The following is a 26,170-nucleotide window of genomic DNA, read 5'->3' on the forward strand; positions in this document are numbered from 1 at the left end:
TGAGAGGCACTCCGTGAGAGGCACCCCGTGAGGAGCCCCCTCGTGCCTGTCCATCCAGCACAGTCTATGGAGTGGCTATTGTCCCAGGCAGCCATTGTTGTCTGTGTCATCCCCCCCTTGCTCTGGGAGTGGCCAGGTTGCGGTGATGGAGTGTATAGACGATAATCAGCCTACCCAAGCCTGTCCCAGTGCAAGACACAGCAAGTGAAAGTGGATTCACAGGTGACTCCAGCCCAGGCCCAGGCACTTGGGGTGTGCCCAGTGCACACCAGTCTGCGAAGTGCCTGCAACACTGCCCAGACATCCAAAAAATAGGAGGCCTGTTTCTGTGTCTCAAAGGCAGGGTGGGGGGATGGGAAGCAACCAGTAATAAGTCCCCATTAAAGACTGTTAAAGACACCAAGAGCAGTGCATTCTGTGCTAATAAACATCTTTGGAGGGAAGAAAAGCACAGCCATCGGTGTGAGCGCTGAGGGAGAGAGTGCCTGTGTGAAAGACAATGTGTCTTTTTGGTCTCATTTAATTTTTTATAAACATTGTCTCTGACAAGGACACTCAAAAATACATCTCCATCATCTTCCTTTCTGGTAATTATCTCCCTAAATCAACACTGGACTGCCAAGATCAAGTAAATATTGCCATAGTAACTAAAAGCATTTTTGGATGAAGGGAAGAATTCAGTCACAACACTAGCCCCTGTAAATAATGCTGATTATAGGGTGCAGTCTTTTGTTGGGATCTATTCAACATAAACTGAAAAATTTAACATTTTAGTTCCTAGAAAAGAGGCTGGATAAACAGGCACATAATATTTGATAGGATGGCCTAGCCTCTCCTGAATTCATATCAGAGGAACTCCAGGTTTAAATAATATATTAAACATAGTCTAAAATGCAAATGAAGTTTTTCTCAATATCACAGTTGGCTATTAAGAGAAAGTGTAAAGGGTTATGATAATTTTAAAGTATTATGAACTACAGAAAACAAATAAAAAGCATTTTCAGTGAATATGCTCAATTCATTGAACTATTCTCTCACTCCACTTAACTACCCACATGTGTATGATAATGATTTATAGACATTATACCTAATTATGCATATTTGGGCTGTGTTAGAGTGCTAACAAAAGCTCTAGAAAGCAACAATTACCTCTGTTGCTTAGCTACATAGTTTAAAATATTCCTATTAAGTGCAGATCACCAGAGAGGCGGGAGTGACAAAAATGCACATGTGCACGACAATGCATTTCACTGTGCTGCTGCCAACTGCTCGCATTTTGGGTCATTTCCAGTTTACATAATTGTTTGGTTCAACTGTTTGTTATATGCTAAAAGAAAATATTTATTAATTATTCCTCAGAAAAAGAGGAGCGCCACCGACAGAGGTGCCTGCACAGCACACGCGGGTTTCTAGGGATGTTCTGCAAATCTGCAAACCAACTTTCCACATTCCACCCCCCTCCCAGGCTTTCACTGGAGTCATAAGAAAAAAAGTTGGGTTTGCTTTGGAAGCTGAGAGATCTGTGATGGGGCGCTTGTTTCTCCCAGCTTTGCAATGAGTTGCTTTCGTTTTCTCAGGCTGTGTGTGTTTATTTCCTTTGGGGGCCTGGTGATTTATTTTGTGCCTCTGCCACTGAACCAACCTAAAAAACGCTGTTGTTAGCATCAGGTGGACTTAGGCTTGAGTTCTGATCCTGCCACCCTCTCTTGCGAGCTCAGTGGGGCTGCGTCACCTGTCTGAGCTTGGCACCACCACTGGCACATTGAGGAGAACAGTTATCACCCTGTGCACCCTGTGGGGGCCACACGGGAATACCCAATAGGCATCCAGTCAAGGGTGGCTCTCTTGCCCCTGCCCCAGATACTATTTTAGAAGGTAGTCATGGCAGGGGTTCTATGCAACCCTTATCATAAATAAGATGGGCTTTTTTACCTAGGATAATTACTAACATTGACCCCCAAGGATGGGCAGAGTTCCACTGTTGAGAAGGCTCAACTCAGTTCATCCCCACTCCCAGCACACTATGCCATGTTCACTAACTGCCTTTGGAAATTGAGTGAGTGCATGATGTGCAATGTGGAGGGAGAAACTTCTAGGGGGATGAGGTGGTGTGGCTGGCCTGGCACTACCTGCTATGTGACCTTGGACAGGCCCTTGGTTGCCTGAGACTGGGTCCTCATCTTCAAAACAAGGAAGATCCAATGATCTGATGACTGGATGGGTACTTCAAGGATCCCTCCTAGGACAACAAACTGTTATGTTCCTGGCATGGTGTTCAGCTGTTTATTTCATGTAATTGTCACAATAAGCACAAGAAAGGCATTTTCTACTCCAGTTCACAGAAGGAAACTACAATTTTACAGAGGGCCAGGCTTGCTAGAGACCACATGGCCAGCCAGTGCAAGACTGAGACACAGGACCAGGGCTACGTGGTCCCCACTCCAGCTCTGCCCTCTGAAACATGCTACTCCAGGTCCCGCAACCATGGAAGGCCATATGTCCTGGTTGGTGTTTTGGAAACACAGTGACCCTTAGGAGAAATGACTAAGAACACTAGTAGCTCATTATTTTCCCAAGTTTGGATATTTTCAAGAGTGAATTCATATGCAGAAGATACTAGAATGCAATTGCCAGTTAACTTTTTTTCTTTTTCTTTTTCTTTTTTTTTTTTTTGAGACAGAGTCTCCCTCTGTCACCCAGGCTGGAGTGCAGTGGCTCAATCTCTGCTCACTGCAACGTCTACCTCCTAGGTTCAAGTGATTCTCCTGCCTCAGCATCCTGAGTAGCTGGGATTACAGGAAAGCGCCACCACACCTGGCTATTTTTTTTTTTTTTTTTTTGTATTTTTAGTAGAGACGGGGGTTTCAGCATGTTGGTCAGGCAGGTCTTGAACTCCTGTCCTCGTGATCAGCCAGCCTAGGCCTCCCAAAGTGCTGGGGTTATAGGAGTGAGCCATCACACCCAGCCAGTTGTCAGGTAACTTTCAAGGAGAAGAACGATGATGCTCAAATTATAAGTAAAATAAACAACACGACCAAACAAAACTAAAAGTGAACCAACCTCAACTTTCTTAACAACAAAACTCTAATAGGTTAGAAAATTTCTAGGGTCAGCTCTTGGGAGGGCATAACCAGAGGGTTACAGCCAGAGAGCAGACTGTTCACTGGTCCAGGCCTTTCTCCATCCTGAGTGCATTCACAGTGCGGGGAGATGCTGGGATGCTTTTCTAGAGTAAAAAGTAAATGCTTCTGCCTGATACATACAAGGTCACAGTTGTTTATTTACTTTAAACCAAGACCTCTACTCGGAGTTTTCTGGTAATCCTACAGATACATATTAATGAATCCTGGCATAGATGTTGGCTGTTCTGCAACGATACAACTTTAAAACATCCTCTGAAAGTCACAGCATATTTTGAGTTTGTCTCCTTTAGTAACACTGGAAATATAATTGGATTTCAGTTCTGTTTCTGTAACTAGCTAGGTTACTTTTATAGGTAAATGGGCTTTCCCGGCCTCTTGAATATGTACATTTTGCTGGGAATAAAAGCCTTGGAAAAAATGAATTCATCTTTCAAAGTTCTGAAAGCAGAGTGGTTTATCCCTTATTTGCTATTAGTTGAAAGATAATATGTGTTAAAAGTGTCCTCCCAGCCCCTAGAACTTCTATGACTGTGGCAGATTTCCCCATGAGCTTGTGGTTATGCTGCTGGGGACCCCACACCGGGGCTTGGTTAATCTTCCTTCTGGTGACTCTCATTCTCCCTGCCTGTGTCAGGAAAGCCTGTGCTTATTGCTCTTCCTCCCTTCTGGCAGTACTTTGCAAGCTCGTCTCCTCAAGAAGGAAGAGGTAACTGCATGGTTTGTCCATATTCTCTTCTATCCCCTTAACAGTGATCTGCATCTTTTTGAAAGACAGCAGGTTGAGGATATGGATGAAGTTTGTGCTATAAAATGGAATAAAACTTTGCAGCATTCAAGCTTCTGACCTCAGTCTCTTTCTGAGCACTATCCCTTCTCTCATTATCTGAGCTTCCCAGCTGCAGATGATATAATTGGGAACACACCTGGCCAGGTAAATAGCCTGGGGCAACCAGAGTAAATGAGAGGCCAGATGAAAAGCCCTATGCTGGCTTGGGCACTAACTCAGCTCTCCTTCCTCGTAGTGGGGTGGGGAGTAACTTGTTCAGAGGGCCGAAGGCAACTTAGAATCTTTGTTCTTTTGACCAGGCACAGGGCCTGCCATTCCTGGAAACTGTGACTGCATAATTTGACATTGTAGGAACTTTGCCCAGTCTGCATTCTGAAGGTAGTCAGTGCGTGAGGACAGCTGAATTACAGAGCATAGTTAGCTGGGAAATAATTATTTTTGCTTGTCCTTCCAATTGTTTCCTAATTATCTTCCTTCTAACACCTATAAGATGCATTACTTTCAGCATCAAATCTCTTTGGTCCCCAGTGATTTCATCTGTAAAACTGTGCCCATAATCACACATACTCGTGGCATTATGTGGACTAATCGATATCATTTACGTGTCTGGAATATATTAAGAACTCAAAAACAATGGTCACCACTGCTGTAATTTTAGCGTATTCATTATTATTATTAGTGGTTCTAATATGAAATATGAAAATAGTTAACCTTTTCTTGTGAACCTGCAAATAAATGTCCATTAGTGCCTGTAACTGTGTGTTTAACTGGAGGACATCTGGACAATATATTCAGTTGGTTAATATGAAACATGTACAGTGGTCAACAAACTACAATAGAAGGTGACAAGTCAGCGATCCAGATATAGTCTGTTTTCACAACAGTTACAAGAATGTGCTGATGCAAAAGCACACACATTTTCTTAAACGCTTGGCTAATTAATGTCAGTTGGTGTATTATACTACAAGTCCAACCACAAATGATTCAAAGACTTTCCCTAATACTAGATTCAACCTGCAAATTTTCATGAATCAACAAATAAAACTGAGCCATGCACGGTGACTCACACCTGTAATCCCAGCACTTTGGGAGGCTGAGGCAGGTGATCACTTCAGGTCAGGTGTTTGAGACCAGCTTAGCCAACATAGTGAAACCCTGTCTCTACCAAAAATACAAAAATTAGCTGGGTGTGACTGTAATCCCAGCTACTTAGGAGGATGAGGCAGGAGAATCGCTTGAAGCCGGGAGGCAGAGGTTGCAGTGAGCTGAGTTCCCACCATTGCACTCCAGCCTGGGTGACAGAGTGAGACTCCATCTCAAAAATCAAAAACAAAACAACAACAACAACAACAACAAAACGAATAAAATTGATCAGTTCAAGGAAACAAAAAAGTCAAGGGTGATTATAATTTACAGATGAGCTATGAGGCTTTAAATCACATGCTAAATACAGAAAAGCCAAAGAATTTACTTAAATACCTTCAAATCAGAATACAGCTTTGTTTTAACCACAGAACTGCAAACTCTACTTTCAAGTCAGTATTACTGAATCTAGGATGATTCTGAACTGAGATTTGTGCTCACTCATAAGTATGCCCTTAAATCTTTTATATTAATTCTTATTGCTAACTATAATTCTACATACCATAAAAATGTATTATATAAGAATCTCATTGCCTTTTGTTTGCATATTTAGTACTTCTTTTTAAGTAACAAATTATTTAGTGTATTTTGATTCCTTTAAAATTCACATTCAGAAAAAAAAATTATGTTTAGTAGAATATACACCTAGTTTCATTTTTCTACTAAGTCAAGTTTTAGATCTTAATTTTTTCTATAACTTTTGAGAGTTTTTGCATGTCGCTCAGCTTCGCCTCATGCACAAAGTGATCAGTGATGGAATTCCAACTCCTAGAGGCATGTGACTACCAGGAACTAATGCGAATAACATTCAATGGGGAAAAAAGAAATCCTCAAATTTTGAAACAGTAACTATATTTCACTTAGCACACAAAAGTTTGTTTGATGAGTAAGTGAAGAAGTGAATCAATGAACTGAAATGTGCTGCTAAAGGGAAACTTAAGTAACTTATTTTTGAAATAATGAGCACAGTGATATACATCATTTTCCTTCAGTCTCCTTCTGAAGAAGACTCTAGTCTGCCAACTTGAGGTTGCTTCTATATGTGATTGCTATAAGCATTTATTCAAAAACGCTAAAAATATTAAGGCCACAGACCACTTGCATTGGTTCATGTTGTTATTACCAATTATATTTTGGAGTAAAAACCATACATGTTGATAAAAAAAATTTAAAAAACGTTTTAACTGTAATATATACATATATATCATAATCACTAATGAACATTATATTTAACTTGATCATTGCAAAGGTGTCTTAAAGTTTAAATATGCCCTTCAATCTAAAGGATTCTTTCAGGAATCCTTCCTATTAGGAAGAAAAAGTACTCTTCAACTCTAAGACTTAGTATCTTGCATTTTCTTCAAAAAGAGGCATAGTTCAATTATCTGCTTTTGAAAATGGATAGGGCAAGATTCTCTGTTGCTTATCAATGGACCCTCCACAGTTACTGATTAAAAAGTGGGTCCTCAATAAATAAATATCAGGTAAAATAAATGTTTGATTTTGCTTCCAAATCTGAATATACTTTTACAACCATACCAACCATACAAACCACACGCTCTACATGAATTAGCACAGAGTCCTTGGAGCCAGGGAGCAGGTAAAGTTTAGGCTCTCCTCCTTGCTACCTGCAGTAGAGTGATCATGCGTTTCCAAGGGGCCATCGTCCTCTGTCCTGTCGCTGCGGTCTTCTTGGCAGTCTGTGTTTGGGCTGTAGTGTCGGGGCTTCATTAGCAGGGACTTCCTTTTGTTGACTGGAACCCCCAAAGCCGGATCTTCAGCTCTTCTCTTCTTTGCCATGGAACAATCATAGGCAACACTGTAGTGATTGAGGAAAATTAAGAATATGGTAAACTAGCATTTACTGCTGTTTGGCATTTAACTTTCATGAAGTCTAACCTAAAGCCTTTGGAAACTTGGGACTAGAGGTTTAGGGTTGGTCATTGGCACTAACAAAAACATCCCATCTGTGGACTCCACTGAACTGTGTGGATTCTATTTTACTGCCTATCAGAATAGTTGTTGTTTTTTTTTTTTTTAAATCATCCTTAATCCTGAGTAAGCATATGTTAATCTGTGCTTTGCTTGGCACTACACTAAATACCCAGGGAGGGATGAAACAAGATTTGCACTGGTTTGCTAATCCTAAGAAACAGCTAATGTGAAAAATATACCACCAGATACAAAAAAAAAAAAAAAAAATGTGTCCAGTATGGATAAATCACAAGGTTTTTCAAACAGTTGTTTGCTACTGAAACTGCTTATCTCTGCCACAGTTGTGGCTCAAACTTGAAATGTCACATATCTTGTACTTTCACTTAAAAGAAAGAAGCATAGAGCAAGGGGGCTAGCTATGAACATCCTGTCTCCCATCTCCAGTCATCAAACACAAAAAAAGTGGAAAGATGCTACATGGCACTCTGCCTTCTGATTCTCACTCACTTGGCACACAGAACAAATAAAAGGAGGAGAAATAAGATTGGATTTCACAAAAATGGACAACAGTTTATCCTCACTCCTGTTCTCATATGGTTTTATTTGGAAATGCTCCTGAGGGTGGCCCTTTCAAAATAGATTTCCTGCATATAGCTCGCTCAGAATTAATGCAGATCACTCTATGTGTGAAGTTAAGACAAACATTCTCTTGGCAAGATCCATGAAAACCAGAGGGTTTAGCCAACTGTGAGTCTATGAGAGATATTTATTAAATGTACTTTGAAGAAAAATGTGGAGCTTTAGATGAAAAGATCCAGAGAAGAGAATCCTAGACTCAGAGTAAAAAGATATGACTTACTCCATCTCTAGAAGACGACTAAATCCTCAGGAATATTACTAAATAAAGAAAGGCCTTAAACCATTATTTTACAAACATCAACGCAAAAGATGGTGGCCTATTCATGACAATGATTCATTTATAGTCACACAAGAACTCTTGGCTTTAGAAGAGTAGATTCAAAAACTTCCAATGGGGGAAAAAGTGTCATTTCTTCTAAGAAAGAAGAAAAAAGATCCTGGAAGAAGAGATAATTAGAGAGCTGGAAATGTCTTTAAGAAGATTAAAAAGTAGAGAATTAAAAATCACCCTGATGGGTAAAAGAAGAGTGAAGTTTCTAAATCAAGCAATATGCTTTCACAAAACTTCTCTGATGAACCTAAATGTAAAGTGACCATGTACAGAATATGGAGCAAAATAGAATATAACCAGATGACCATGGGAGCAAACACCGCCATGATAAGAAGATGGGGCAGGAAGTGAGGACCAACATGGACTGCGTCTGCTCATTTGTCAAGGAAAACAGAAGTCTACACCATAGATTATGATGTAGTGAGAGCCAGCACAAAGAAGCAGAAACACCCTTATGCTTGCCTTCTTTGTCAAAGGAGACTGGCTTTGAGGGGCTGAACAGGGAGGCAGAATAAACGGATCAAAGAGGCATAGAGTTCCTAGAGAAACTCTCTTCAGGAGGTTCAAGAGGTTCCCTAAAGTAGTTCAAGTATCCTGAGTCAAATGAATTTCCACCAAAAAAAATCCTTGCAAAATATAAAACTAAGATCATTAAGCCATCATCATGAGCTAAGATTTGTAGCAAATGGGAGAGGCTCCTACGTCATTCAGATATTAAAGCAGGGAAAGGAAATGGATTCTAAAAGTCATAGTAATTTAAGCATAACATTGGTATTGGGAAAACAGCTAACAAAGGATGTTAAAGTGAAGATGTTTCAAGATCCTGATTTTAATTCTTTTACATAAATACCCAGAAGTGGAGCTGCTGGATCATATGGTGGTTGTATTTTTGAGGAACATTCACCCAGTTTTCTACATCCATTACATTTCTGTGTTCATTGCAGCTATCCCCAACAGCCAAGATGTGGAAACCACCTAAATGTCCATGAATAATTGACAAATGGATATGTGGTGCATACATACAATGAAATACTCTTCATTCTTTAAAGAGAAGGAAATATTGTAATATGTAACAATGTAGATGAAGCTTGAGGATGTTATTCTCAGTGAAATAAGCCAGACAGATGAAAGACAAATGCTGTGTGACTGCACTATAAGTATCTACAATAGTCAAAATTATAAAATCAGAGTGGGATGGTGGTTGCCAGGGAATGGGGGAGGGGGAAATGAGAGTTATTAATCAAACAGGCATAAAGTTTCAGTCAAGCAAGATGAATTAGCTCTAGAGATCTGCTGTTCAACACTATACCTAGAATCAACAATAGTGTACGGCACACTTAAAAGTGAGATCTCATGCTGCATCTTCCATAATAGAACTGAGGAAGGAGGAGAAGGAGAAAGAGGAGATTATTTGTTGGCATTAGGAAGCATTCATCAGTGAGACCTCGGGTGGCAGGGGTGGTTACTAAAAGATTGGTCATCAAAAAGATTGTCATTTATTTCTTTGATGACTGGAGTGATGAATGGGCCTGAACTCATACTACCTTTAAGATCCTTACAAACTGTATCTTGTTAATATCATCATCCAAATGTACTTATAAAAGCTAGTAACATTCCCAGAATCACATTAACTACTAATAGTGGGGCTGATATTTGAATCCAAGTCTATAGGGCCCCAAAGCTCACACCCTCTCCTCCATTTTACTACATCAGGACATAGACGTGGGTAATTTCTGTATGCATTTGATAATTGGTTAAAGTAGAACCCGGATGAAACAGCAACCTCTCTAACTAGAAGAAAGGTGCCTGACACAGGACCTTGCCCACTGATTTGAGTGAGAATATATACAACAGTCATCCAGCCTGAAGAAGACACTGAGTTACAGCAATGAGAAACACCTTGCAAAATAATAACTAAGACACTCCCAAAATGTCTATAGCCTGCGGCAGGAGAATGAACCTAATGAGATGGCAGTTGATGACTATAAAAATCAAGTTCAACATTTGGGTCCAAATAATAACTGTGTGAGTGTAAGATGAAGAGGATATGTAAGGTTTTTATCAGAACTACAAGTTTAGCTTATAATAAACTATTGTATTTTATAATAAGAGTATGTGAAATCACGTAAGTAATACTAGCTGTGTAATCTGCAACAGAGAGTTAAATTTTTGGAATATCAAATTCTTCATCTACCAAATGGAATTAATAACTTCCATATCACAGGGTTTGTGGATAAAAGAGATAATATCTGTGCTAGTAGTGACAAAAATAGGTAAAGATGGAACTGTCCTGGCTCCCAGCTCAGGGCTCTCTGGACTCCATCAACACTGGCTAATGCTGTCACTTTGCAGCATCACAAGCTTTCTCCCTGGCACGCTACAGAGATTTATGCATGCATGTATGTCCATAAATGCATTCTACTTTTTAACATATTATTTATATTTACATAAATTGCATTAGATTTACACATAACATTTGCTTTAAGTCTCACATTCTGTGCATTTCTCCACTGGAAAATACCCACAGCCCCGGCAGCATTTGGAACTAAAATGAAAGGCTTTATAATAAATATTACTCTTTGTGTGTGTATGGAAAATGGTCCCTTTTCCTAGTTTTCCCCGAGGGCACACTATTTTGGCTTTATTATGACACTTCACTGTGACACTGCAATGAGGGAAAGCCATGCTTTACATGTCACTGAGAGAAATGCCACAAAATGCTAACATATCTTCTCAAGGTTGCCAGAAATCATTTCCACTGGGTTGTGTTTTCCCATCTGCGGAGCTCTGAAATGTTAAGGAAATAAATGAGCTCTATTATCTATATTTTTCTAGTAGATGAGAAATAAAGAGAAAAAATACACTCAGCCCTGCATTTATTGTTCTATTCAATCAAACTGTTGCTTTAAACATCCAGCGTCCCCCAGGGAACTTTATCAATGCACCAAATATCTTTCAACTCTATACTTTTCAGGTTTTGACTATATTAAAATATATTTAAAAGATCTGTATTTTTTACTTGAAACTTTTTGATTACATATTTGAGAAATGCCTTTACTTAGAAACTTGAATTCTCATTTGAAATGGTATTCCCTTTGATGACAACAGTTGGCTGAACATTTTTTTGAAAAATAATTGAAGCAAACCATAATTACATAACACTAGTGATCAATTCTGCACTGGAAGTATGTTGAGAAGTCAAATAAGTTGACCTTTCAGGTTTCAGAAAAGATACATTAGGAAAATGTGAAACCCCCACATCTAGAGTTTTCAAGTTATCTACTATAGTAATACATTCTCAATGAAGTTTTCAGAAGGTATGCAACATATTTTTTAAATGTAGGTTCAGCAATAGATGCATTCTGTGCACACATCCCAAAAAGAATAAAATACAAAAATAAACAAAGATTGTGAACCTCTGAGTCCGAGGAAAACACTTACATGCTTTAACATTTACATGGAAAATTCTTAACAGGTATTCCTACTGATTTCTTCTAATTAGACAGAACACCACAGATTCATTGAAAGGGGCCAAGAAGTATGGATCTGAATTAAGACTAAGAAGATTGATGGAAAAAAACAAAGGTATGATGATTTAAAAAGAAAAAATTAAACTATTATTATTTGCAGAGGCATGATTGTGTCTGAGGAAAATCCAAAGGAATCTACAGATACAATTTAAAAACAAGTACATTTAGTGAGTTCACTATTCAAAAATTCATTGTACTTCTATAAACCAGTCACAAACAATTAGAAAATAAAAATTTAAAAACATTGGCAATAGCATAGAACTATGAAATACCTACGAATAAATCTAACAGATGTACAAACCTATACACAATAAAGAACATAGTGAGAAAACCAGTGAAGGCCTACATAAATAGAGAGATGCAAAGTGTTCGTGGATGAAAAGACTCAGTATAGTAATTTCAACTTTCCCCTTCTTTGTCGATTAGATTCAATGCAATTCCTACCAATACCTCCACAGGATATTTCTTAGAAGTTAACAAATTAACTCTACAATTTCTGTGGAAATGAAAAGAACCAAGAAGAGAAAAGACAATGTTGGAAAAGAACAACAAAGTTGGAAGACTTACAATGTTGGATGTCAAAACTTATCATAAAACTGTGGTAGCTGAGATGAGGTATTATTGGTGCAAACTTAAAAAAAAAAAAAACAGACCAATGGAACAGCATAGATATTCCATTCATCGGGTCCAGAAGTAGACCCACATATATATGGTTAATTGATGACAAAGGCATCATTGGGCAAAGGGTTGTTTCTTCAGTGAACAGTGCTTGATTAATCGGATATCTATCTGAAAAAGAGATGCCTCTACTTGTACCTCACAGTATATACAATAAACTCCAGAAGGATTGTGAATTTGTACTGTAAAATAATAAAATTTCTAGAAGAAAATGTGAGATAATATCTTCAAAATGTGAGATAATATCTTAACGACATTGGGGTAGGCAAAATTTTCTCAGGCAGATTACAAACAACACTAATTTAAAGGAAAACACTGACAAATCAGAACACATTAAAATGAAAAACTTTTATTTATCAGAAGTTGCCAACCAGTAAGGGGAGCCTCCTATTAACATTCCACTTCTCCATCCATTTACACAAGCACTGTCAGGTTGTGAAGAGTCATGAACCCCGCTTCTTCATATGCACACTCTTCTATACGTATGACACGCTATATGGTTTTCCAAAGACCATTAAGAGAAAAGATGCAAGAGTGGGAGAAGGTATTTGCAGTACCTACATAAAAAAATAACTTATATACGGAATATATAAAGAATTCTTCCAAATAAATAAGAAAAGACAGACTGCCAATTTTAAACCTAGGCAAAGTACATGGGCAGTCACTTCACAAAAGAACTTTTGGCTGATACACAAATGCAAACGTGCTCAGATTCTTTCATCTCCAGGGAAATGCAAACACCTACACTTCGGTACTGTCCATGACAACTGGGATGGCTAAAATGAAAAGACCAACAAAACCCCAAATGTCGGTGAGGATCTCAGGCAACTGGAACGCTCATACACTACTGGCACAGGTAAATCAGTATGGCTGCTTTGGAAACTGCTCGGCAATATCTACTAAAGGTGAACAGATGTCTACCCATGGCCCAGAAATTCCATTCCTAAGTGCATACCTGAAAGAGCCATGTCTATATATGCACAAAAAGGCATGTTCAATAATATTCACAGCAGTAGTCTCTCCCAAACTGGAAACATCGCATAGTCCTTTGACAGCAGAATGAATAAAAAGATGGTGGAATATTCATGCCCCTGAATATGCTAGCCATGAGGAAAAGGCAACTGTTGCTACAAATAACACTGATGAATCTCATGCACATATGGTTGAATCAAAGAATCTAGGCAATGAAAGTGCATACATAATGTCCAAAACCAGCACAATTAATCGATGAAGGCGGAGTCAGGGGTGATGACTTTTGTAAGGGTCACAGCTGGGGGAGGTATGAAGGAAATGGCTGGGTTGCTGATAAAGTCCTGTTCCTTGTTCTGATGGTGGTTTCATGGGTATGTTCATCTAGTGAAAAATCATTAGGCTATACATACATAAGTTGCAAATTTTTTGGATATGTGTTATACTTCAATCAAGTGTTACTTTAAAAAAAAAAAAGAGTCTTAGTAGGTCCATTTGCAGCCTGATTATGTTCAGCCAACGTAAGCTGCAAATTTCTTTGATAACCAAAAGTGTTTATAGACTAAAGTTAAAGGTCCTGACTTTAATTGTAGGTTCTAACCCAGTGGAACCAATGATAACAGGTAAGATTTAGTGAGTACTTGCAATGTGCCAGGGAGTGCTCTAAATAATTTACATGTATCAGCCCACTGGATTCTTGTAATAATATCCTGGGGTTGGTGCTATTATATCTCTAGAGCTCAGAGAGGTTGATTTGTAAAATATAAAATAGCCATTAATGAAAGAGCCCAGATTTGAACTCAGGCAGTCTGGACCTAAATTATACCTATAATTACTTAATACTAGCCTTAAAACTCTCCATATCATACTGTTCAATGATTTAATGAGCTTTATTTGGTTTAGAATTACAGTCCTCAACTTTTTCTTAAAGGATAATAGATCACTTTTTTGAGATACTGATGGAGAAAATTTTCCTTGACCTAGGAAAGGACAGGCATTTTTCATTTACTAAATATAAGATGAGGCATGATTAAAGAGAGGTGATCCTTTTTGTTTTTTGGTTGAGAGTTTGTCTTGCATATGTTCTCAGTGGTAGCCGCGTGTGCATTTGACCTAATTACCCAATACATAAATTACTTAAAGAACCATGTCTGAGTTAATTTGCATTTCTATACTACATTTCTAAAACAAATGCAATCTATACTTAAAATAATGATTATTAATTAATGCAATTGATTTTTAATTCCTTTTGCGTACTTCTAGTTAAAACAAAACTCAACAATTATTCAGCAATATCAATGTATATGGCCAGTACTATATTTCCAGCTTGTATACCTTTGGAAATATTCACCTATTCAATAAATATGTAATAAGTGCTAAATAAACATTTATTTAGCAATGTCCTAAGTTTTAAGGATATAGCATTGAATAAAATTGAAAAAGTGTCTCTCTTCCTAGAGTTTTATTATGGAGAAAGGAGATAGAAAATTGTTAAACTGAGTAAAATACTAGTATGTTCGAAGATGTTTGCTTTGGAAAAAGATACATCAGAGAAGGGAAATAGGAAATATAAGTTAGCAAAGGATCAGAGTTTGAGATCATGTGGTCAGGAAAAGCCCCATTAAGAAGATTGAATGTTAGTAAAGATCCGAAGGAGGTTAGGTAAGGGAGAAAATGCAGAAACAGTGGGGCACAAGATTGCACGCAGCAGAAACAGCAGGTACAAAGGCCCTGAGACAGCGCTGTGCAAGGCACATTTGAAGGTGAACACGAAGGCTCAGGCGCAATGAGGGAGGAGGAATAATAGGAGATGAGGTCAGGGAAATAATGGATTCAGATTATGCTGAGAACTACAGACCATTTTAGGAACTTTGACTCTTAGTGAGATTTGAATATGTTGTAGTGTTTTGACAGAGTGACAGGGGCTGATTTGTATTTTAGGAGGACTATTCTGGCTTCCATGTTAAGAACAGGTTGTAGATAGAAGGTTAGAAACAAGGAGCATGGTCAGGGGTTATGGCAATAAACCAGAGGAGAGATGTGAGTGATTTGGATTGTGGCTGTACTAGCAGTGGTGGTGAGAACTGGTGAGATTCTGAATACATTTGCAAGAGAAAGCAAATGGAATAATGAGAGATTAGATGATGGATGTAAAAGACAGTAAAGGGTCAAGGATGCCTACAAGGATTTTCTCTTAAGAACTGGAATCATGCAGTTACCATTTCTGAGATGGATAAGACTTGCAGAAGCAGGATTCACAAGGGTTGGAGATCGGGAGTTCAAACTGGAGCACGTTAAACTTGCAACGCTCACTGCATATGGTGACAGGATCTGGAACGTTTGGCTGATGCACTAAAAAATACTAAATCCTGAGAGTGCCCTGGACCCTCTGAGCCAAACAATTAGTCCCCTTCTCCCTGCATCACATTGGAGATGATGAATACATGCTTCCATCACCCCTCCTTGCCCCTTAACAATAACCAACATCAACACACCACAGCATCTGGCTTTCTAAGAGTGGGAAGGGTACATGGGCCAAAAGGAGCTGCAAGATCTAGCTCATATGCATGGCAGGAGCTAGAGGTTTACAGACAGGCTGGATCCTGAAGGTGCTGGATCAAAGGTATGGAATATCAACTTGGATAAGGGAAAGTTGATGTGCAAGCCATCTCCTATACTGCATTGACTTTTGAAAGCCTAGAAAAACAATAGCTCACACTAATCAGTGATTCCAGAATTGCCATCGCAAAGGATAAAGAAGGGATCAAAAGATTCAGAGAAGTGGACATTCTAGGACAGATACCTTGCATAGGCCAGGAAACCCATCCCAATAAAAATCCATGATCCTTGGCTTTTTGTCTCTGGGCCTGAGGCAGTTCTTAAACTCAGAACCCAATGATTGAAAGAGAACAGCCCGTCCTTTCAAGGAAGTTCCCTATGGTGAAGGTCTCCCTAGTCTTTTTTCTTAAGGACCTATGGTCATTTACTTGGAGAACAATTGCCCTGGGGAAAAAAGACTACACAGCATTCAAGGACTATTGCACTCATTGTCTGAGTTGATACCTAGGGACCGAAGCTTCATTATGGCCCTTTGATAGAGTGGGAGAATATGGGGGCAGATCACAAATTAAACCCTGTCCCGGGGGTGTCCTGGCTTCACAAATTTTTCTCATGGGTGTACCACTGGTCTCTGCATGTACAATTGGTGCAGATACATATTGGCTTCTTGGCTAGTGTGGTAGGAGCTAATAAAGTGAGACCCACAAATGAAATCCTCTAAAACTTCTCCCATTCTGTTACCAGATAATAGATTTAAACATTATATTCTAGATGGAATGGCAAACACTAGTACAGGCTGGGTATCTCAAACCTGAAGATCCAAAATGCTCCAAAATTTGGGGGTGGAGCAAGATGGCCGAATAGGAAATCATTGGAACGTACCTCAAAATAATAAGAGCTATTTATGACAAACCCACAGCCAATATCATACTGAATGGGCAAAAACTGGAAAAATTCCCTTTGAAAACTGGCACAAGACAGGGATGCCCTCTCTCACCACTCCTATTCAACATAGTGTTGGAAGTTCTGGCTAGGCAATTAGGCAAGAGAAAGAAATCAAGGGTATTCAGTTAGGAAAAGAAGAAGTCAAATTGTCCCTGTTTGCAGATGACATGATTGTATATTTAGAAAACCCCATTGTCTCAGCCCAAAATCTCCTTAAGCTGATAAGCAACTTCAGCAAAGTCTCAGGATACAAAATTAATGTGCAAAAATCACAAGCATTCTTATACACCAGTAACAGACAAACAGAGAGCCAAATCAGGAATGAACTTCCATTCACAATTGCTTCAAAGAGAATCAAATACCTAGGAATCCAACTTACAAGGGATGTAAAGGACCTCTTCAAGGAGAACTACAAACCACTGCTCAGTGAAATCAAAGAGGACACAAACAAATGGAAGAACATACCATGCTCATGGATAGGAAGAATCAATATCGTGAAAATGGCCATACTGCCCAAGGTAATTTATAGATTCAATGCCATCCCCATCAAGCTACCAACGAGTTTCTTCACAGAATTGGAAAAAACTGCTTTAAAGTTCATATGGAACCAAAAAAGAGCCCGCATCTCCAAGACAATCCTAAGTCAAAAGAACAAAGCTGGAGGCATCACGCTACCTGACTTCAAACTATACTACAAGGCTACAGTAACCAAAACAGCGTGGTACTGGTACCAAAACAGAGATATAGACCAATGGAACAGAACAGAGTCCTCAGAAATAATACCACACATCTACAGCCATCTGATCTTTGACAAACCTGAGAGAAACAAGAAATGGGGAAAGGATTCCCTATTTAATAAATGGTGCTGGGAAAATTGGCTAGCCATAAGTAGAAAGCTGAAACTGGATCCTTTCCTTACTCCTTATATGAAAATTAATTCAAGATGGATTAGAGACTTAAATGTTAGACCTAACACCATAAAAATCCTAGAGGAAAACCTAGGTAGTACCATTCAGGACATAGGCATGGGCAAAGACTTCATGTCTAAAACACCAAAAGCAACGGCAGCAAAAGCCAAAATTGACAAATGGGATCTCATTAAACTAAAGAGCTTCTGCACAGCAAAAGAAACTACCATCAGAGTGAACAGGCAACCTACAGAATCGGAGAAAATTTTTGCAATCTACTCATCTGACAAAGGGCTAATATCCAGAACCTACAAAGAACTCAAACAAATGTACAAAAAAAAAGAAAAACAACCCCATCAAAAAGTGGGCAAAGGATATGAACAGACATTTCTCAAAAGAAGACATTCATACAGCCAACAGACACATGAAAAAATGCTCATCATCACTGGCCATCAGAGAAATGCAAATCAAAAACCACAATGAGATACCATCTCACACCAGTTAGAATGGCAATCATTAAAAAGTCAGGAAACAACAGGTGCTGGAGAGGATGTGGAGAAATAGGAACACTTTTATACTGTTGGTGGGATTGTAAACTAGTTCAACCATTATGGAAAACAGTATGGCGATTCCTCAAGGATCTAGAACTAGATGTACCATATGACCCAGCCATCCCATTACTGGGTATATACCCAAAGGATTATAAATTATGCTGCTATAAAGACACATGCACACGTATGTTTATTGCAGCACTATTCACAATAGCAAAGACTTGGAATCAACCCAAATGTCCATCAGTGACAGATTGGATTAAGAAAATGTGGCACATATACACCATGGAATACTATGCAGCCATCAAAAAGGATGAGTTTGTGTCCTTTGTAGGGACATGGATGCAGCTGGAAACCATCATTCTTAGCAAACTATCACAAGAACAGAAAACCAAACACCACATGTTCTCACTCATAGGTGGGAACTGAACAATGAGCTCACTTGGAATTAGGAAGGGGAACATCACACACCGGGGCCTATCATGGGGAGGGGGGAGGGGGGAGGGATTGCATTGGGAGTTATACCTGATGTAAATGACGAGTTGATGGGTGCAGCACACCAACATGGCACAAGTATACATATGTAACAAACCTGCACGTTATGCACATGTACCCTACAACTTAAAGTATAATAATAATAAATAAATTTTTAAAAAATGCTCCAAAATTTGAATTTTGGGGGCATTGACATGATGCCACACGTGGAAAATTCCACACCTGACCTCATGTGATAGGTGCAGTCAAAACGTTGTTTCATGCACAAAATTTTAAAAAATATTGTACGAAATTAACTTCAGTCCATGTGCAAAACATGTATATAAAACAGAAATGAATTTCATGTGTAGACTTGGGTCCCGTTCCCAAGATATCTCATTATGTATATGCAAAAATTCCAAATTCTGAAAAATCCAAAATCCGATACACTTCTATGTCCCAAGCATTTCAGATAAGGGAGATTCAAGTTGTACCACCCTTAAAACTTATAGAATGCATGGTTGATGGTCCCTATCATTTTTTTTCCATTTAATTAACCAGTGTGGACCCTACAAGACTGATCCTGGAGGCTGACAGTGGACTGCTGTCAAGTCAAACAAGTACTGATTCCAACATAGCTGCTATGCCAAAATATGAGATCTTTGCTTTAGTGGATTAACATAGACTCAAATGCATGTTTTGCGGTTCCTGACATGGTAAATGTGTTCTTTTCCATCTCTATCAGGAAGCAGAACCAAGAGTCGTTAGTATTCTGACGATGAGATCATGCAGAGCTGTGATCTTGCTGAAGGCCGTGCTAACTGCTGTCCTTTGTCAGGATGTAGTCTGAAGGGACCCAGAGAATCTGGATAACCCACAGACCATTCCATTAGTAAATTTTGTTGATGATACCATGCTAAGGAGAACAGAGAAGTGTTTGAGAGGTGGAAGATAAGTCAAACGAAGATTCGGGGCACACCATATCAGTGAAGCCCTTAGGGGCTCAGTGGTCTGGGACATTCTGGCATGTGCCCACTTATAACGAAGGACAAATTATATTGCATCTCACACTTCCCACCACTGGGAAGGAAGCATAATGTCGTATTGGCTGTTTTAGGATCTGGTGATAGCATATTCCACACTTGGGACTACTGCTCTGAATCACACATTGAGAGACAAGGCCAGCTTTGGCTGCACGGTGAGTCCAGGCTGCAGTGTGGGAAGCCCTGTTGCTTGGACCATACAACCTGGTAAAGCCAATGGTTTGTTTAGAGGTATCTGTGCTCAGAAAAGATGCCAATGGAATTCATGGCAGGGTCTAACAGACAAATCACAATGCAGACCCACAGGGGACTGGAGCAATGCCATGTCATGTGTAGGAGAGAATTATACACTGCTAGAAAAACAGCCCTAGTAGAGATAAAATCCCTGACCGTGTGTCAGAGCCGACCATCATGAACTGGATTCTATTAGACCCACCAAGTCATAATGTCAAGCAGGCCCAGAAACAATCCATCATGAGATGGAAAGTCAAGATTCAGCTGAAGGAAGTCTAGCGGGAACAAGCAAGCCACATGAGCAGGCAGCCCAGACCCACGACATCCACCACAGTGGCAGGAGTTCCTCACATTTGACTGCCACATGCAGAGCATGTGCAGGTTTCTGAATGCCAGCTATGAAGAAAAGGAAGAGCTAGTTCGTACATGGGTCACGTGAGCATCTGAGCACAGTCTGAAGACGGTCAGCAGGTCGCAACTTGAGGGTGAGTCTGAGAGGAGCAGAGAGAAGAAGTCTTCCCAATGGGCAGAGTTATAGGTCAGGGCTTCGGTGCAGCTGGTTCTCCACTTTGTGTGGAGAGAAAAGTGGCTGAGGTAAGAAAATATGTGGGCCCATGGGCAAAGTGAAGAGCTTTGCTAGTCAGGCAGGGACAAGGGGATGAATGATTTAACTGGAATATCAGGGAAAAGGAGGTCTGAGGAGGAGGCATGTGGGTGAACTCAGGAGACTGGGGGTGAAATGGGAAGGTCTTAATTTTGCATGATAACAGTCACTGAAGGGCATTTACCAGAGGAGGCATTAATCCACCCACAGACAGAACAACCTGACCAGGTGTTGTCTAGTCTGTTTTCAAGCTTCCCAGGGCCGGCATAGTGAGGTCATTGATGGGACTGGGCAGGGACTGGGGCATTGAACAGGCCCAACAGCACAGGCTCTCACTAAGACTGATGTAGCTATGCCCACAGCCCAATGTCCAATCTGCCTCCAAAATAAATCAATGTTGACAATGAATCCTCCCAACACGGAGCCATTCCTGGAAGAAACCAAGCAATCACCGGACCCTTCCACTCTAGAAGGGGCAGTAACTGAACTTGACTGGAACTGACACGAATTCTGGGCATGAGTTTGCCTTCTCTGCCTTCAGGGCCTCAGCTGGGACAATATCTACCTGAGGTCATGCAGAGTGTCTGCTCTACCAACAGGAAATCCTCATGCATCTCCCTGGACCTAGGAACCCACTTAGGAAAATAACCATGGAAATACAATCATAAGATTCACTGATACTATCACATATCACACAGCTCAGAAATTGCTAGCCTGATGGAGCAGCAAAATGACCTCGTGGAGGCACAGCTGAGAGGCTAGCTTGGAGGTGACACCTACCAGGATGAGTGTCTTCCTGAGAGGCATCATGCCTAATAAAAAATCATTAGAGAATGCGATGTCTTCAACAGTTTGAATATAAGGATCCAAAAACAAAAAAGGTACAGTTAGAAGGAGATTGGTTTACCATAATTCCTTTACTACTTAAAGGATTTGTACATTTATTACCCCAAATCTAGGTCCTGTGGGTATGAGGATCTTGGTTCCCAAGGGGAGAATGCTGCCACTAGGGTACATGGCAAGAGTCCTATTCAACTCTGAGCTCAGACTCCTTCTCAGTCACCTGGGTTCTTGTGCTGAGAGACAACAGGCAAGGAAAATAGTCACCATCCTGGCGGGAGTCACTGACCCTGGTCACTGGAAGTTGTAGGGCTGGGGGCTTATTACATATTGGGACAGGATATATATAGTACCCAAGTGATCCACTGGAGGTATCTCTTTACTGTTTCTGGCCCAAACTTGCCAGCAAATCAACAGGTTAGCAGGCAGAGAATCTGAAGGTCATGGCGACCAAGGGCTCAAAGGATCTGAGTCGTGCAACCAAGTAAACTGTCTAGATAAGCAGAGGAACTTGGCAAGGATGAAGGGAATGGGTAGAAGTATAGGTACATAATGAAGTTAATATACAAAGCAAGTATAAAAGGATTCAAATTGAAAAGGTGTAGATGTTAGTGGATACCATGGTATGCACTTCCTCTTCCCTTCAGGACTAAGGTGCACATCTTCCCCACTGGCTGAAAGTATGGGGAGCTGATGGGCCTTAGCTGAATTCACTTCTGAAAATTGCCCTCAACCAGAGAGCCATTTAACCCAAAGTCATATCTCCCTGGGACAGCCCATATTCACACTTGCCTCAAGGCAGGACTGACTCTGAAGAGGAACCTATCACCAAAGCTCTTGGCAGAGTTGGCTAAGGCTTCCATAGAACCTGCACTGCAATTCAAACTCTCTCTGCCCAGTCCTGCTTCCCTCACATCTGACAGGTACTACTCCCTGGCAGGCTGTGCTGCAAGATACACAAACAATCTGTACATGGCTAACTGGGCTGCATTTTTAGGAAATCAGGAGACAGGACCCTGGGGAAAAGTTACAGTCTTGTGCATTCATCTGAAATAGGCCTTGTGATTCCTAAGAGAGTTAACGGGCCACTGTAAATGACAAATTCACTTTTACCCAGTGAGGACTGTGAAGCTATTGCTCCTTCTGTAAGGATAATCCCTGAACTTCATGAGCCGACTCGCTCACCTATGTCTTAGAAACTTTGTGACCACACTCTTGTTTACAGAGCTACAGTGTGTCCAATAGTGAACCTATAATTGAAGCCTTCTCCTATTACTCATGTCATAAATTCAGCAACTAATAAGTTGTTGCTATTTATTGATGGTTGGTTTGCTGTCATGGAACACTGATTCCATTGACAAGGTTATCTGATAATATCAGGTTTATAAAAGGGGAGAATTTTTTACCATAAGGCCAAAGCTAACAGATGCTTTTTTTCTCATTTAGTTGGGATTAAGTCTTATAAATGATAAATTAATCGAATATCGTCTACCACAGAATTTTTTTCATAAAATAACCAAGCCATTACAAGATACAATTTAATAACAGTAAGAGGAGTAACAGGAAATTTCCTCTGAATCGTGAGGTAATAGTAGGTAGGTGGGATTCCCCGGCTACCACTTCACGCTGGATGAATAGACCTTTCTTTGTGATGTAATTCCGGTGACACCATCACAACACATTGCTTCTGTGCCAGCAAGGCATTTGGCATTCACCCTGATTATAAACCTTATCTCTCTACATTATAATCATCTTCCCCAGTAACCTGGAAACATCTACAAGAGAACAGAAACCGTTTCTTGCTCGTTTTTATATCTCTTGTGCATAACATAAGGTCTGTGTGTTAGGAGCATGCTCAGTGAATGACCACTGAAGTTAAGCCCCAGTCAGATGCGAGCATATGAAGATGTATGTTGGTGAAAGCACACATCTTGCATCTGGAGAACTGCCTTCCTCCGGGAGAGCCATCAACAGCCACCCATTACTGTGCAGATGATGGGACTAACTTCCCTTATCCATGTGGGCTTCTCTGCCCAGCTCCCCACCACTGAGGATGTGTTTTTGCTAGACAGCCAAAGAAGAGACAGGAAGTAAGTCAGCTGAAGCCGGAGAGCCAAGTAACCCTAACTGGTCCACACAAAGATTGACTGAATGACCGCGACATCATGAACTGATCAGTTCCAAAATCTGCTCTTCAAAAACATGAACAATCATACAGTTTTAAAGATAATTTAATCCTCACATGGACCAAAGTTTTTAAAGAAACAACTGTTCAGTCATTGGCTAAAACACAAAATTATACACCAACATTTGAAATACCATTTAATATAAAATACAAATAAATGTCTTCCAATTTACACTCAAAGACAATATGTCTTAGTTAAATCATTTGGGCACTCCCAAACTCCTCTTAAGTGCCTAGAAATTGACTGAGCAGTTCAGCTACTGCATAGCCATGGATTAGCTATACAATATAGAAACAGGATCTGGCTTCTTCAAAAAGGTGACATAATGGATCATAGGGATGTACCGGAAAGAGTAGAAGTTGAATATAATAAGATAAAATTAGAAAATTGAAGACACTAAGAGATGAACATTATGTGGCTTTTAGAATCAACATACTGAAAGAATTCAGATACAAAGAGAGATTTATTACTATTTTTGTTTGCTAGTGAATTTGGCTTCATTAAAGCCCACACTGTTATTTTAATTTGAGTAATACTTCAAAATACTTTCTTTTGAGTATATAATACAATAAAATATATGTGATTTTATACTTATTTTGTCAAACAGCATTATAAAACAAAAAGTATTAGGAAAAAATTAAATGAATTATCTTATTTTGATCATAAAGACAAAAATAAAATTTACTTAGTTTATGAATATTTGCCTTACCAAAATCATCACTACATCTGAGGAAGGAATATTTAAAATAATCTTAAAAAAACATTTAAAGAATATTATTGCAGCATTTTAATTGATCTTGGATAAGTACTGAGTTTTATTATAGACTGTATCTGCTAAAAAATATTAAATGTGGTTGAGTAACAAAAACACATTAATCATCTAAGGTAATCATATTCCCATTAAATGAATTTATAGAATTGAGTTCAAAGTGCCTCAATTTTATCTTAACTAACTTGGTGAATAATCTAAATTATCTTGTTTTTTCTTTTTTTTTTTTCTTGAAGTTTGCATTTCTAACCAAAAAATAAAGTAAAACAATAAGAGCTGTGAAATGCCACAATAATGGGGGATAAAAATCCTGTACTTTATTTGTATATATCATCTTAGCATGTGATCAGACCACATCGATTCCACATTTTGTAAATTCACAAACACCTAGTTTTAGAAGAAAATAAAATGTTCCCCCATTTAGTATTTCATCTAATTTGAAATAGCAATCACGTTACCAAGCAGAAATTTTATTAGCAGAATATGCTTGCAAAAAATGGTTAATTAAAAGCAAAAAAGACTTGGGTGCTGCTTAAGCACAGAAGTAGAGGTCTAGGACAGAGGGTAAGACTGGGAGGTGCCCTTGTCTCTCCCCTTCTTTCCTCCCACCTGCCTAGGCTAGGGCTACAAGGCTGCTCCTGGGTCAGTGGAGGAACCAACCATGCCGGCTCAGTTTTTCCCTGGGAGAAAGTTTGGTAAACCCTAAACGTCATACTTAAAAGAAAAAGAAACCTTAAATACAAGTGTCTTCATATTCTTTTCAAAACCGCCCATGAATGATGCAGAAGCTTCATTCACCCCACCACGTAATCCACTTCCTCTGTTTTTATTTGGCAAATGCCTGCATTCGTCCTGTGAGGACTGATGTCCTATGAGGACTGATGTCCCGTGTCTTTTCTCCCTGATTTCATACGGCAGTCCCCCCTTGTCCATGCTTTCATTTTCCATGGTTTCAGTTGACTGTAGTCAACCGAGATCTGAAAATAGGTGAGTATAGTATAATATGTATTTTGAGAGAGAGACCTCATTTGTATAACTTTTATTGCAGCCTATTTTTATAACTGTTCTATTTTATTATTAGTTATGTTGTTAATGTCTTTATGTGCCTATGTTATAACTTAAACTTTATCATAGGTATGTATGTATAGGAAAAAACATAGTGTATATAGGGTTTGGTACTATCTGAGGTTTCAGGCAGCCACCAGGGTCTTGGAATTAACCCTCAAGGAGAAGGGAGCCAACTGCCATTCACGCATAGCACAGGTCCCAGGGCCTCCTGGAGGTAAGGGTTATTTGCTATGCATCTTCTAGGCACTGTGGAAACACTTTTTGCAGTTTGAGGAGAAATGGAACCCTTGCATGCATACTTCCAAGAAAAGGAGAAACAGTTAACTTTGTCGTAAAAGTTGGAGTTCAAAGTAAATTGCAGTTATTTTATAAACAAGATAAGAATTTTACATTTTAATGGAGGTTGTTGAATAGAATGCAGAACCAGGAGCCACGTCCTAGCAAAATCCATTTCAAAATTCTATTTCGGCTTTCGGTGTTGAATGGGGACATTGGAACATAGTAAGTGACAGTGATTGTAAAATACTTAGAAAAATGCCTGCTGCAAAGTTACTCTTAAACAAAAGTAACAAAGGCAATTAATATTTTATTCATGTACCTAAACTTAAGTTCATGTGAATTATCCAGACAACTCGGGATGTGTTGGGGAGGTTATTGTGGACAGCGTAAGAAAATTGTCTCTGTAACACATCATGTCCAAATCCATCAAATACTAAGTTCCTATTTATGTTTGTGATGCAGGCACAGCCTTACTAATGAAAACGATCTCATTTATTCACAAAGTAAACATCATTAGCTGATGATGGGGTTGGAGCTTCTTTGTTACTCTGGGTC

The 26,170-nt window shown here is 39.4% G+C and overlaps 1 protein-coding gene across 9 annotated transcripts in view; it reads right to left on the reverse strand.

Annotated features, from left to right (window-relative positions):
• The window catches only part of ST18 (ST18 C2H2C-type zinc finger transcription factor), a 146,204-nt gene that overhangs the window by 63,166 nt on the left and 56,868 nt on the right, over nucleotides 1-26,170 (reverse strand). For all 9 annotated transcript variants that reach the window (XM_073998811.1, XM_045398240.3, XM_005563304.5 and 6 more), the window contains one exon: nucleotides 6,702-6,892. In XM_073998811.1, coding sequence (XP_073854912.1) covers nucleotides 6,702-6,892 — 191 coding nt within the window. The remainder of the gene's footprint in view (nucleotides 1-6,701; nucleotides 6,893-26,170) is intronic.

The sequence above is a fragment of the Macaca fascicularis genome, chromosome 8 (genome assembly GCF_037993035.2).
Source record: "Macaca fascicularis isolate 582-1 chromosome 8, T2T-MFA8v1.1".
Lineage (NCBI taxonomy): Eukaryota > Metazoa > Chordata > Mammalia > Primates > Cercopithecidae > Macaca > Macaca fascicularis.